At 41.5% G+C, this 15,150-nt stretch overlaps 1 protein-coding gene across 1 annotated transcript in view; it reads left to right on the top strand.

The window, feature by feature from the left end:
• LOC124795919 (methyl farnesoate epoxidase-like) overlaps positions 1 to 15,150 on the top strand; it is a 325,562-nt gene that overhangs the window by 182,144 nt on the left and 128,268 nt on the right. Inside the window, exon 4 of the mRNA XM_047260000.1 lies at positions 6,832 to 7,019. Coding sequence (XP_047115956.1) covers positions 6,832 to 7,019 — 188 coding nt within the window. The remainder of the gene's footprint in view (positions 1 to 6,831; positions 7,020 to 15,150) is intronic.

Here is a 15,150-nt window from a genome sequence, read left to right as displayed (position 1 = left end):
GCAGACTCTGTGCACCAATTCGTTCACTGGTTTCTTTGGAAAGGCACTGTCGATTTCCTGCCCCACCCTCGAAAAATCCGAGCGCGTGTTCCGTCTCTAATGACCTCGATGTCGACTGAAGGTTAAATCCTAATCATCCTTCCTTACTTTGTAACTGCTAGGAACAGAGAAAAATGCAAGTTAGCGTGAGGAAAAAAAAAATTCACACAATCGACATATCATTTGGTACGCCTCATCCCTGCTCCCTCAGACCTAAGTTGCTATTACATGAGCTCTTGGTGGCTAGCCCTTTAAAAATAGAAATAATCATGCAAATGGAATGTTTTTCCTTTGAAAATAACTTAGAAGTCTAATTCCTCTGTAAAAATCTTATTCCACTGCTACATACTAAAATAAGAAACAGTTTACAGTATTCAAAATTAATAAAGTACTCCGGGTTTAACAGCGGTGGTCTAAGGCATTTCACTTCATAACCCGACGTTTCGTCCCCATCTGCGGAGGATATTTTCAAGGAGGATCGTAGCTTTGCTCAATAAAATAGCCCAGAATATTTTATTAATTGTGACAATTCCGGCAGTGAAAATTTACATTTTACAAGTTTAGAGTATTTTCATTTAAGGCGATCCTTGACATCTTTAAAAACTTCTCTCTAGGTAGTCCTGTTGTATTGTTCTAGTTCCAATAAAAAGGTTCTATCTGTTAAAATACGTGGAAAAGAAAGAAAATAGAAAATTTGTTATTTTTTATTTTTTAAGTAAATTTTTTACTTCTATATTTACATATAATTTCAGTTTTCGTGAGAAAAAGTTGGATAAAATACCATGTAGTTTTATATTGATGTGTTAAAGGTAGGACACTGTTTAACTTTACAAGTTTTACGTTACATGTAAAGAAAACTCAACAGTCTGTACTTAAATTTTAAGAAATTGTTCTTGAAAGGAATTTAAAATTGATAAATATTGTCAAACCTTTTATGAATAGAACTGGAAAGGATAGCAAAAATTTGTGAGTGGTCTGAAAGAAAAATCGCACAGTGGACCTGGCATCAATTTAAACTGACATGTCCATCACTGAAATGGTGTCAGATAAAATGTTTGCTACAAGCTTTGGACCACATAATGTTTATTATTTATTTAATAGTCAAAACTCACATGTTTGAAAAAATATGACAACAGATGCCAAAGCGTTCCAGTAAACATGGGTCCACAAACGAGTCTTTTGCGAAATACTTGTACATGTGTGGTTATAAGCCACAGACTTTAGTGATTTTGTCCTAGTTGGCACAAACTTATTTGAAATGTAAACTATTTTATACTGTGGCGAGGGAATTCTTGTATGTACCAGGATTGCAGGTATGTGGCTGCGACAAGAGGCCAAAGAATTGTCTCATCGCATACTGTGGCGAGGGAATATCTGTATGCACTCATGGGGTTGCGACGCATACTGTGGCGAGGGAATATCTGTATGCACGCATGGGGTTGCGACAGCAGACGAATGACTAATTTAATGGGATGTATTCCAAGTTGGCCAATACTTGAGACTGAATTCAATGGTGGCATTCGCAAATACGCTGCAAAAAAAAAAAAAAAAAAAAAAAATGGCTCTGAGCACTATGGGACTTAACATCTGAGGTCATCAGTCCCCTAGAACTTAGAACTACTTAAACCTAACTAACCTAAGGACATCACACACATCCATACCCGAGGCAGGATTCGAACCTGCGACCGTAGCGGTCGCGCGACTCCAGACTGAAGTGCCTAGAACCGCTCGGCCACTCCGGCCGGCAAATATGCTGCAAATGGCTCGTTTGCGGAGCCATGTTTTTGCTTCGATTATTAAATTCTTTAATAAACCATTATACGAAAGATAGCCCACAAGAAAAGTACCTTAATTGAAATAGTTTCCGTAATACTTCTTAGATAAACTAACAGCATATATTGTTCATTAGCTGTTAGTCTATAAACAAAAGATTGTAGTTAATTGATTCTAGTTGATTGATAGCGATCAAAGCTACCTGTACTTTCCCACAGGAATCACCCAATTTTAGAGCTTATACCTTCCTTTTATAGACAGTCACCGAAAGGGAACGCAGACTTGTAATGTCTGTAGTTTTCCTTTTCATCAGTTTGTTCACAGTAATAAATTAAAACAACTTAATTCAGCTCTTGCTGTTCCTCACTTACAGTAGTAGAACCTGATGCAACAACCTCGTTTTCTTTTTTTAAATGGAAAGATATTATTCTACAAGATGCAAACTAAAGTTTACATTCCCTGAATGGTTGCACTTGCTTTACTCTCGTCTCCCACGTACACTTTCTCTGTTTCTAAGGTCCGCAAAGGAGCATAACACAGAGATGTTAACACCGCATCCCCGTTAAAAAGAAATTATTCTATTTTCGTTGTTTTATGGGTATCCGTGACTGAAATGTGAGATGAGATCGAAGGTTTCCAAAGATATGGCCACCTTACACACGTCCAGTTGTAGAGGGACCTATAGTTTTAGGTTCACTCCAAAACACGGTTTTACTTGGCATTTCTCTCTCTCTCTCTCCCTCTTTCTCTCTTTATCTCTCTCTCTCTCTCTCACTCTCTCTATCTCTCTCTCACACACACATACAAACCACACACAAGGCATTGTCAAAGGTGAAATAAACAAAAGATAAGTGAGTCGAAAATGCTACGGACAGCAATGGATTGAACCAGCTAATTTTCAATTGCAATCTGAATTTCTCCTCTGGGTCAAAGAACCATGTACAGAATCGAGTCTCTGTAAGTGCATTTTTGTACAAGATGATTGAGGAACTGTTGCCGTTCAACATACAACATAAAATTAAAAACACCTTCCGCTGTCAATAATTTGAATATAATTTATTTATTGCACCAGTTTCGGCGTTTCACTACGCCATCTTCAAGCCCCCTGACCAACGTGTAGGAGGAATCCAGCGTCTTGTGCAGTTGCAATGGGGCCAATATTAAGTAACTGTTATCCGTGGTATGACGCGCTCAATGTGTGTTTAAGTAATGATAATTTGATATTTTATCCATGTTGGATATTATGAACTCCGCGACCGTTTACGACAGTCGGTGAATGACGCAAACAGTCAATACTTTTTGAATGTTTTATTTTACTGTCATAACCGGTTTCGGCTACCATGTCCATCTTCCAATGGCCAGTATTTTTTGTTAAATAGATGCATTGTTCAAGAGCATATCGTCTGCTCCACAATACGTTCAAGCAGATGGCGGTTCGTTTTGTTGTGGTTCATGTGGTTTTCTAGCTCGATCCTCAATACGCATTTTAAGAATATTATGAAGTCTGCCAGAATATCTTATTTACAAAATGTGTGCTGCGGTGGAATTCAACAACAGATATATCGAGCTAGAAAATCACATGGACCACAACGAAACGAACAGGCATCTGCTGGGACGTATTATGGAGCACACAAGCTGTTGACCAAAACATCTATGTAACGAAAAATATTAGCCATCTGAAGATGAGCATGGTACCCCAAAACCGGTTATGTCAGTAAAATAAAATATTCAAGAAGTATTTGTGGCTCATTGCGTCTCTCACCGACGAAAACGATGAATTATTATTCTTTGGTCGTAGTGGGCAAAATTCTGTTGAATGCATACAGAAAATCTTTAATCCGTTCACTATAAGTTATTCACAGCAAACATTAAATAATGATGCTTTAGACTGACTTTTGTAAATTATTTGTAATCTGATGCAGAGCGCGAAACAATTTTCACACCTGCGATCACAAATCTAGACCAAGAGCTCATGCATATTCATAGGCCAGAGTTCGTTAAACTGTGCAGGCACAAAAAAACACTATTGAAGTTATTACCCACGAAATAATTGTGAAATAATAAAACATAGATGATTTGTTTTCAGCTTGCTACGTAATGACGTACTCGGCTTATTACCCCGATGAGACATACAGAATAAAAATTATTAAAATCTTTGGAACATATGAAGGCTTATTTCAATAGTGGTACAAGTCCATTACCTCCAATTTTCTGCCTTTAATGCTTGTGAAATGGATGAGCTAAACAAACAGAAAGAAAGGTTCATCTTTAGGAAGAAGCCATATGCTTGAATATTTCTGGTATCTCAACTGCAGATTTTTCAGCTCTCATTTAACTTTAGGATTCTGTATCTCAATATCAACAAAAATGGACTTGTACCACTATTGAAATAACCCCTTCATATATTCATAGCTTTACCATATTTCGAAAACCCACTGTTAATCTTTAGAAGAACTCGGCTCCTTTGGCCATATTTAATAAAAATCTTATTATACGCCTTAATCATGGCAGATAACAATTAAATTTATTTAAACACTCTTATTACTCTGATATTTGATTTAGGATACAACACATATTTGAAAAAGTATTGCATCACCCTGTTTCCCAGAACTCCTGAAGATAGATGTTGACTGTGGATATTGTATCACAGACACAGTTCCTTTGCCTGTTCAGAGATGTCTCAAAACCCGCCCAAAAATGTAAACAACCATGCATGAGCAGCCGATCAGTTGTAGTCATTCCACCAGGAAGGAGGTACACAGCTCGAATTTTCTGTAATTCAACCATGCCTAGACGGTCAATACCGCGGTTCGATCGCGTCCGCAATTTTACTTTGTGCCAGGAAGGGTTCTCAACAAGGGAAGTGTCCAGGCTTCTCGGAGTGAGCCAAAGCGATGTTGTTTGGAGATGGAGAAAATACAGAGAGACAGGAACTGTCGATGACATGTCTCGCTCAGACTGCCCGAGGGCTATCACTGCAGTGGGTGACCGCTACCTATGGATTATAGCTCGAAGGAACCCTGACAGCAACGCCACCATATTGAATAATGCTTTTCGTGCAGCTACAGGACGTCGTGTTACGACCCAAACTGTGCGCCATAGGCTGCATTATGCGCAACTTCACTCCCGACGTCCATGGCGAGATCCTTATTTGCTACCACGATACCACGTAGCGCGGTACAGATGTGCCCAACAACATACTGAATGGACCGCTCAGGATTAGCATCACGTTCTCTTCACCAATGAGTGTCGCATATGCCTTCAACCAGACAATCGCGGAGACGTATTTGGAGGCAACCCGGTCAGGCTGAATGTCTTAGACACATTGTCCAGCGAGTACAGCAAGGTGAAGGTCCCCTGCTGTTTGGGGTGGCGTTGTGTGGGGCCGACGTACGCCGCTGGTGTTCATGGAAGGCGCCGAAACGGCTGTGCGATACGTGAATGCCATCCTTCGATCGATAGTGCAACCATATCGGCAGCATATTGGTGAAGCACTCGTCTTCTTGGGCGACAATTCGCGCCCACATCGTGCACATCTTGTGAATTACTTCCTTCAGGATAACTACATCGCTCGACTAGAGTGGCCAGCAGCATGTTCTCCAGACATGAACTCTATCGAACATCCTGGGATGGACTGAAAAAGGCTGTTTAGGGACGACTTGACCCATCAACCACTCTGAGGGATCTACGCCAAATCGTCATTGAGGAGTGGGACAAAAAGGACCAACAGTGCCTTGATGAACTTGTTGATGGTATGCCACGAATACAGGCATGTATGAGTGCAAGAGGACGTGCTACTAGGTGTTAGAGGTACCGGTGTCTACAGCAATCTGGACCACCAACTGTGAAGGTCTCGCTCTATGGTGGTACAACATGCAATATGCGGTTTTAATGAGCAAGAAAAACGGAGGAAATGATGTTTATGTTGATCTCTATTCCAATTGTCTGTACAGGTTCCGTAGCTCTCGGAACCGAGGTGATGCAAAACTTTTTTTAAGTGTTCATTTCTATATGAGTGAAAGGCTTTTGTAATTAACAAGATTTAATGTATTTTCAAACTGACTTAGCCTATAATATATTACAGACCTTAAGAGGCAGTTGAGAGAAATCAGACATTGCGTGCATTTAGTGCAATAAAAAAATAATAATCAGTCATGATTATGTTCACATACAACAAAAGACAAGGCCGGTGCTTTATTGATAACATCTTTATCATCTGCGAGAGTCCCCGGCAGCTGAGTGGTCAGCGCGACATACTGTCAATCCTAAAGGCCCGGGTTCGATACCCGGCTGGGTCGGAGAGTTTCTCCGCTCAGGGACTGAGTGTTGTGTTGTCCTCATCATCATCATTTCATCCCCATCGACGCCCAAGTCGCCGAAGTGGCGTCAAATCGAAAGACTTGCACCAGGCGAACGGTCTAGCTGATGGGAGGTCCTAGCCACACAACATTATTATTATCTGCGAGAGACTGTTCGTCCGAGGCTTATTGAAAGGTCTTTGACCTCACAGCACTGTACATTCAGTATATTTACACGGTTATTTCGTTCCCGGAGACGATACAGTAGACTTGTGATTTTAAAACCCAATCCCTTCGTTCATCAATTGAAGACTGCTAAACAAACATGAAAACAGAATTTTAGTGATCTCTGAGTCTGCGAATACCAGTTACTTAATATTGGCCCCTATTTCGACTGCACCTGAAGCTGATTCTACCTACACGTTGGTCATGGGGCCTGAAGATAGCGTAGTGAAACGCCGAAACAAGTGGCATAAATGCATTATATTCAAGTCATAGACGGCTGAAGGTGTTCCTACTTTTAGATTTTACACCCATAATTAGTGAACACTAGTAATAAATTACAAGTACGGCTAGAAAATTCCATATTAAGCTATGTGGGGACTAACAGGACAGGAGCACATGCTCTGTTCAGCTCTGGAAGCAAAACGTGAACACAGTATTGTTTGTTATGTGTGGTGAGTACACCGTAGACTGAGGTCTGGCCGTGGTTTGTGAGCAGGCTACCGCTTCCCGCGCGGCGACCAGCTGCTGCAGACGCTGTTGGACCTGCAGGACGTACGTTCGCGGGCCTTCGACATGACTGGAGGCAAACTCAGCGCCATGCCGTGGCTGCGCTTCATCCAGCCCGAGGCAACGGGCTACAACGCGATCACCAAGTTCAACGAGATAACAAGCGCCTTTTGTATGGTAAGTGCTGGTAGTCAAGTTGTGGAGCATGCGCTCAGTGGATAAGGGTAAAACTTTGTAGGTAACTGGAGTAAAGAAAACGAAGCGCTTGAAAGTTTGCCTGGTGTCGAGGTACAGCTAGTTCCCTGACTTAAATAAAACCTGTATCTCAATGTTGTGAAGATACACCCCCAGGAGTTGTCACTCTCTGTATAACTCGCAAGGATGGCAGAATGCATAAGAATCTATTTGGCCCTGTCTCTAAAGACAATTCATGGGTTGTTCCTCTTTGATAATTGACAATATATTGAATAACCTCTCCCAAAAATATGGTTAAGTATGGGACTACATAAAGTGGTTGTATATATTACTGAAATGCAAGCGAAATTTAATATGACAATGAGATTTATTGATTTTAGGCACAAATTAATCTAATCTTCAGATACTATGAAAACGCATGACTATTCAGGTGCATGACAAGCACGACAAGTTTCCATGAATAATTAGGTGGCAAAGTCAAAGTGGGCGCCTGTCAAGTGTTTGTAGGTCCGTTTCCTCCACTGTGAGTTGGCTAACTATCCTAACAAATTGCTAATTCCTTAACACGTGTTACGGTGACTGAGTAACAATGTTCAGCTATAAAACCCCACACGCAAATCATATCCACTGTGTACACTATGGCCGCAGTAGCGGTGGAGGGGAGGGGGGCGGAAATCAAATCAACTGGCTGAATTCCACTTTTTCGGTGCTGCCAAGTACTTTACCAGACACCGTCCTCGATTTGTGTGGAGTCAACTAACTATCAGCGATGGGCTGCACTGCAGGCTGCGTTCAGAACTGCTGAACACCCCAGATAGTGTTGGGCATGACCGATGTTTTGATAAGCTGCGATACCGAACCCGAGTTTGGCAATCCCGATCAGCAACTTTAAAAAGTGTCTGGGCTTCCAAGACAGTGAATACTCTTAATTCACTGTCACTGGTCTCTACTTCACGTCTTCTCTCTCTGGCGGTCTGGAACAGAGTCCCCTAGAAAAACGTTTCTCTCTACAAAATCCGACAAAATTAAAACGCACCGACCCCACCAAGCTGCCAATCACAAGTGCACAAATCGCCGGATACACCCCTTCCAAAACACCACGAAAAATCTATTCCCATTGAGAGTCTTGCCGACAAAAATTTGTGTAGCTTTGTTACGTCAGCGAGCGTCACCCACTCTCCACCACTCAGCCTGCTCCTTTCATGTGCATGTGGGGAGGATGCGGCATGGGAAACCTAACCGACATATCAAAATATAGTGCGTACATATCGTGCCAGCTTGGCGAACATCCTGTTTTCACGGAGCCGCAATGCCAACAACACAACGATACATAGCCTGTCAGCTGTGACCCAGGCGTCATTATGTCGTGCTGGCAGGCTCCAAGCAATCCTACCGCCTTCCCTTAGATAGAGAGAGCGCCCCTGGGGCCTGATCTTTCTGGAACCCAGCCGAATTGGCCACAACACCCCTGTCTCACTCACCAGTCCCACACAAAATATTCACCAACAGATCTTGGAAAATAGCGAATGTAGAACAGGAAATCAAAACAACATTCGGTGAAAGTAAAATTACTGTTGATAACATTAAGAGTGCAGCGTGAATTCCGCGGTTAAATGCAGAGGAGAGGGTGGATAGGTGGAAAGAGTACACTGAAGGCTTCTGTAAGTGGGTAAAAGAAGAAACACAAAACGATTCAGAAGCAATGGGGGATCAAGTATTAAAATCAGAATTCAAGAGAGCTTTGGAGGACTTAAGAGTAAACAAGGCAGAACAGTAGAAAACATTCCATTAGAATTTCTAAAATCATTGGGGAAAATGGCAACAAACTGACCATTCAAGTTAGTGTGTAGAATGTATGAGTCTGGCGACATACCATCTCACTTTTGAAAAAATATCATCCACACAGTTCCGAACACTACCAGAGCTGACAAGTGCGAGAATCATCGCATAATCAGCTTAACAGCTCATGCATCCAAGTTGCAGACAAGAATAATATGTAGATGAATGTAAAAGGAAATTGAAGATGTGTTAGATGAAAATCTGCTTGACTTAAGAAAGGTAACGGCACTACAGAGGCAATGCCGACACTGCGGTCGATAACGGAATCAAGACTAAAGAAAAATCAAGACACTTTCGTAGGATTTGTCGACCTCTAAAAGGTGTTCGACAAAGTAAAATGGTGCAAGATTTTCGAAATTATGAGGAAAATAGGGGTAAGCTATAGAGAGAGACGGGTAAGATAGATATGCACAAGAGCCAAGAGGCAATAATAATAGTGGACGACCATGATTAAAAAGGGTGTAAGATTGGGATGTAGTCTTTCGTCCCTATTGTTCAGCCTGCACATCGAACAAGCAATGACGGAAATAAAAGAAAGATTCAGGAATAGAATTAAAATTCAAGGTGAAAGGATATCAATGATACCATTCGCAGATGACATTGCTATCCTGAGTGAAAGTGAAGAAGAATTACACCATCTGCTGAATGAAATGAACAGTCTAATGAGTACGGAATATGGATTGAGAGTAAATCGAAGAAAGACGAAAGTCATGAGAGTAGCAGAAACACGAACAGCGAAAACTTAACATCAGGATTGATGGTCACGAAGTAGATAAAGTTAAGGAATTCTGCTACCTAGGCAGCAAAAGCAGAGTAGCGATGCCAAAAATGGCATTCGTAGTCAAGAGAAGTCAAGTAGTATCTAACATAGTGCTTAATTTGAGGAGGAAATTTCTGAGAATGTAGTTTGGAGCACAGCACTGAATGGTAGTGGAATGTGGACAGTGGAGAAACCGGAACAGAAGAGAATCCAAGCATTTGAGATATAGTGCAAGAGACAAATATTGAAAATTAGATGGACAGTTACGGTAAGCAATGAGGAGATTCTGTGGAGAATAGGAGAGGAAAGGAATATGTGGTAAACACTGGCAAGGAGAAGGAACAGAATGATAGGACATCTGTTAAGACATCAGGAAATAACTTCCATGGTACTAGAGGGAGCTGTACAGGGTAAAAACTATAGATGAAGACAGGGATTGGAATACATCCAGAAAATAATTGAGGATGGAGGTTGCAAGCGTTACTCTGAGAATGAAGAGGTTGGTACAGGAGAGGAATTCGTGGCGGGCCGCATCATACTAGTCATAAGACTCATGACTCAAAAAAATAAAAAAGTAACACTGGTCACCTGGTTTAATTCGAGCAACAGGTAATTGCAGCCCTTGCTACCCAATCACCTTCATAACGAAAAACGAATCAAATAAACCAATAAGAGAGAACAAGTCAAAATAGTTTGGTGTCTGTCATACTTCAACTTAAAAATCAGTAAAGAAATAGGTAATGCTGATACATAAATATAGAGATATTTTTCCCTGATTATTGTGAGTCGATACCCAGATTCATTTAAAAGTTACTAATTATCTCCATTGTGGCGGTTTTGCGTTAAAACCGAATCATAGTAGGAACTTCAACGCTGCACACTGCTTGTCTTCGTGCTTGGCAAACCATACCTTGGCCAGCGGGGTCGCCGGTTCTCTCCCCAATTGTGAACGTTTGGAGCGTTAAGGGCAAAGCTCCCCGACCATCTCTGGGTTTTGACGATCTGACGCTCCAGTTGGACAGAATTTGGCTCAGTATTCCTCAGGGGAAAAGCCACAAACTCTCTCAATCAACGCCAAGCCGAATAACTGCTTGTGTAAGGAATTGAGGTGGACAAACGCCTCATTGACTTGTGATGCTCTTTCTCTTGAATAAGTCATCCAGTTGATTTCTGAAATTGTAATCATTTGTTTGTCTGTACATGGAATTCACATCTACCAATTTCTACCCCATTCGGATAATTCCTTCATGGTGCGTCGTTTTCCTTTTTCTTCTTTACTTTTTTTTCGAGTATTTAGTGATGAATGATAATTTTCTTGGAATGCAGAGACTTAGCAGCAGCAAGATCGAAGTTTTTGCGTACAATGATCTTATTGCGAGCTGAGGAGAAAAGGTTTGTAGTGCACTTAAATAGGACTTAAGTTTCACAAATATGTGCGAAGAAATATATTTTCCTCGATTTCGACGGAACGTCAGACTTTGTTTCGGCATCTACAGTTGCTTTTTTACACTTTATATCGATGTTTCGGGTGATCGCTGTAGTGATGAAGCGTCTGTGGCAGCTGCAAATAAAAAATTATCGGGAGTTCCCGAAGATTCTCGGCCCTATTAGGGTGATACGTCGGAACAAAAATGCTGATGGCGGCAAACCGGTACACGCACGCTGCCGCGCACCGAGTCTCTCGTAAATAAATCTGCGTTCTTAGGTGAGACGGCACGGTAATGATGTCTTAAATATTACCAAAATTAATTTTGTAGTTACCTTAACAACTGTCTCGCGAGGAGTTTCTACGAAATCCAATAAAACGCATATTCATCAGTGACGATATTTTTTTATCACGTAAGCAAAATAGTTTCACACCTCTTACTTTATTTTGCTTTTTATCTCGGAATACTTTCACATTTTCACGATAAAATATAAATGACATGTATCCATAAACTTCAAGAATGTTCTTTTTTTTCATTCGAAGTTAGTGCTTTTTTTCGCAGGTTGAAGTAAAAATTGTTTTTCTTGAAACTTTTTGCAGAGCGCGGTTTTTTATGGAATTTTTACTAACCTTGAAACTATCAGCAACTGGCAATGCTGTAAGACGGTGAGATAACCTTTATCTCCCTGGTCTCGTGACGGTCACGGACGTATTACGGTGATAGCCTAAATGTAGGATCGGATCCTAACATCTGTCGTCCGTGTTGCCGCCGAGGCAACGTTAAACGTTCCGCTGTTTCTTAACAACATTTTTCAGGCTCTCTCTCACACCCACTGTCCATTTTCTCGTGTATTACAGTAATTATTGTATGTGGTTTTCTTTTGTCGTCCGAGCAGTGACTGCTGGGCCCATAACCTATAAAATATGAACAGTTTAAGCATGCTTTGGCACACCTTTCAGTGAATTCGTGTTAACTGACTTAGCGAGTTTCGTGAACATGTACCTGAGAGGGTTTCATTTAATATACCTGTTTATGTGAGTCTTATTTACATAGGTTTCTAATCTCCACATCGATCCTTAATTTAAGTCAGTAACTTGATCAGAATCATAGATATTACGCTAGGGACCAAGGTTGATTACGCCTGCAAGTAGGAGAGGAAGAAGATGACTAGGTCACAGTCTGGACACGAAGCTGCAAGGCGATTGCTCTTTTTAACAAGAGCAGGCTGCACTAGCAGAGTCTATTACAAAGTCTCGCTAGGTTGTTTATCAAGGCCAGAAAACTTGGTAACATAATGTTCTAATCAGCACAGGCTGCGTCAAAAAGGACGTTACAACTTTGGAATGATATAAACATTTATTGACATAACTCACAGAATCGTTAGATGTGTCATTTTGGTTCGATGTGACTACCATTTGTGATGTAGCAAACATTCCACCACTAATCAATTTCTTCCCACACTCGTTGCAGCAAGTAGGGTGTAACTTGTACAACGGCAGCATAGATTAGATTTTTCAGGTCGGCTATATTGTTTGGCAGGGAAGGAGCAGACATAGGGCCTTTAATGAAACCTCAGAGAAAGAAATCCAGTGGTGTCAGGCCTGGGGAGCCAGGTTGCCACGCGATTCACCCTTCACGGTCAATCCGCCAACCTGTGAAGCGATTATCGAGGAAGCCACGAACATCAGTAAGAAAATGAAGTGGTGCACCGTCTTGCTGATAGTAAAACACCCCATCTCGGTCATCTTCATAGATCTGTCGCATTAAAAAGTTTTCTAGCATATCCAAATACACAACACCAGTGACAGCTTTCCCATAATCGTCAACGAGCGGCAACCTAGCGATTTATCATGTGGCAGTGAAAAACTCGTCTCAACAAAGTTCTTGAGCCAAGAGGTCTGCAAGGGTCTGCATGGAGGTTCTTTAGCGTGTTCAGTGAAAAATTTACGCCGAACAGTTGTAGCAAGGTTCGTTTCATGAAACCAAAAGACACAGCAAGCATGCTCCATATTGGTGAAAGTAGCCATTTTAATTGTGGGCCATCATGTTCTCCTGGTAGCGGAATGGAGTATTGATGCTCTACATGAGTCAAATTTGAGGTCGTCAGCTAAAAAAGGGCAATCTACCGATTCTGTAAGTTATCTCATTAAATTTCTGTATCATTTAAAACCTTTAAAGTCCTTTTCGACTCACAGTGTATACACCATCTCTAAACGTCTACAAAATACCTTTCTACATCTACATTAGTCTTTAATTTGAATCAAGGCTATTCTCAGACAAATTTCTTTAGTTGTACAAGTAGGAGGCAGCAGAGAGCGCTAACTGATCAGAAGAGCACAATCGTTATTTCGAATCGTCCAATTTTCCCTTTGCATATAGGTTCACTAAGATTGTAATTTTTCGTGTAAGCTTCCAACACTTCATACAATAGGACAAGTACCCGTCTGTTGACAGCTTCCAGTTGTGAAACGCAAAGGCTGCCGGTAGTACCGAAGCTATGTGATTGTTGACAATTCTTGGGCCAGCAGTGTTTTTCGCTCTTTGAGCACGCATACTCTGGTATCCAGCCTGACTAGTTTGAAAGCCCGCTGTACCGCTATCTACGGAGACACGGTCGTCCTTCCGGCCTATCAGCGCTCGCGGTTGCCCTTCAAACGATTTCATTGTGTTACAGTACAATGTTATTATAAACGACTGAAGCGATTTCAGAATTTTCTATAGCTATATATGCCGAGCGGTTCTAGGCGGAACCGCGCTGCTGCTACGATCGCAGGTTCGAATCCTGCCTCAGGCATGGATGTGTGTGGTATCTTTAGGTTAGTTGGATTTAAGTAGTTCTAAGTCTAGGGGACTGATGACCTCAGATGTTAAGTCCCATAGTGCTTAGAGCCATTTCAACCGTTTTTGGTACCTATATTGTTTAACATATGGTCCAGCTACATAATTTTACATATTGTCAAAGGGCTTTGCAGACACTCAGATACACTCTTTTACAAGTGTTCCATCTTTCGCAGAAGAAAAATGGACTGTAATTTTTAAACCGTGAGACTAAACGGAACACATTAACTTTTGGTGAATTTGAATGTGCTGCACTACACAAGAGGGATTCTCTGTCTCTGAGAGCCGGCCTCTGTGGCCGAGCGGTTCTATGCGCTTCAGCCTGGAACCGCGCGACCGCTACGGTCGCAGGTTCGAATCATGCCTCGGGCGTGGATGTGTGTGATGTCCTTAGGTTGGTTAGGTTTAATTATTTCTAAGTTCTAGGGGACTGATGATCTCAGATGTTAAGTCTCATAGTGCTCAGAGCCATTTGAACCATTTGTATCTGAGAATTGCGCATTGTGCCTGTTCACTATGCCATTCACGAATAATGTTGGTTCGCCACTGGCTATGAGTTTCACTCAAAACCCATCCTCTACCACAAACTGCGCAATTGAGCTGAAAATTCAGTTCAAAGTGTTTGATATTGTCATCGGGAATAAGGGCTTGTGGCCATTGCAGGCGGTAAGAGTTCATGTTAAGTACTTTCCTCAAGATCTTCCAAATGTTCTATTGTGATAGGTTCAGCTCTTTGCTAGCTCTGTTGGTCGATTTCTGTGTGTTACGTGTAGAACTCGGCTGCACATGTTCAACCGTTCTTCATTCACTGCAGGCCTGAACATTGAGTTCCCCTTGCAGGGGCATCTTGAAGCCTTAAACTAAGCGTGCCACCGTCGAATGGAGTTGTCAGTTGGCGTATCTTTGTTGAACTTCATGCTGAAATGTCGTTGGACTATTACGACAGACTAATGTGAGTGCATTTCAAGCACAACATACGCTTTATCGGCGCCTGTGGCCATCTTGACTAATTGCTCTTTGCTGCACTCTCATGGCACAAATCCGAAGTGCGGCTCAACGGTACAAAACTTCTTGAGTTTTTCTATGTGAATTTTCGGTTTTTTGACAATATTTCAATTAATGTAGCTACAGTGAATTTATGAAATTGTTGTAATCGTTTACAATAACCTTGTATTTATCTCGCTACACGTCGTTGTTTGATTCTGGATTTTCAGCACCTTAGAGTTTTAGTTTGATGTATTCGCTGGAC

Source organism: Schistocerca piceifrons, chromosome 4 (assembly GCF_021461385.2).
Source record: "Schistocerca piceifrons isolate TAMUIC-IGC-003096 chromosome 4, iqSchPice1.1, whole genome shotgun sequence".
NCBI lineage: Eukaryota > Metazoa > Arthropoda > Insecta > Orthoptera > Acrididae > Schistocerca > Schistocerca piceifrons.
The sequence above is the reverse complement of the archived record's forward strand: the minus strand, read 5'-3'. Positions and strand labels throughout refer to the sequence as shown.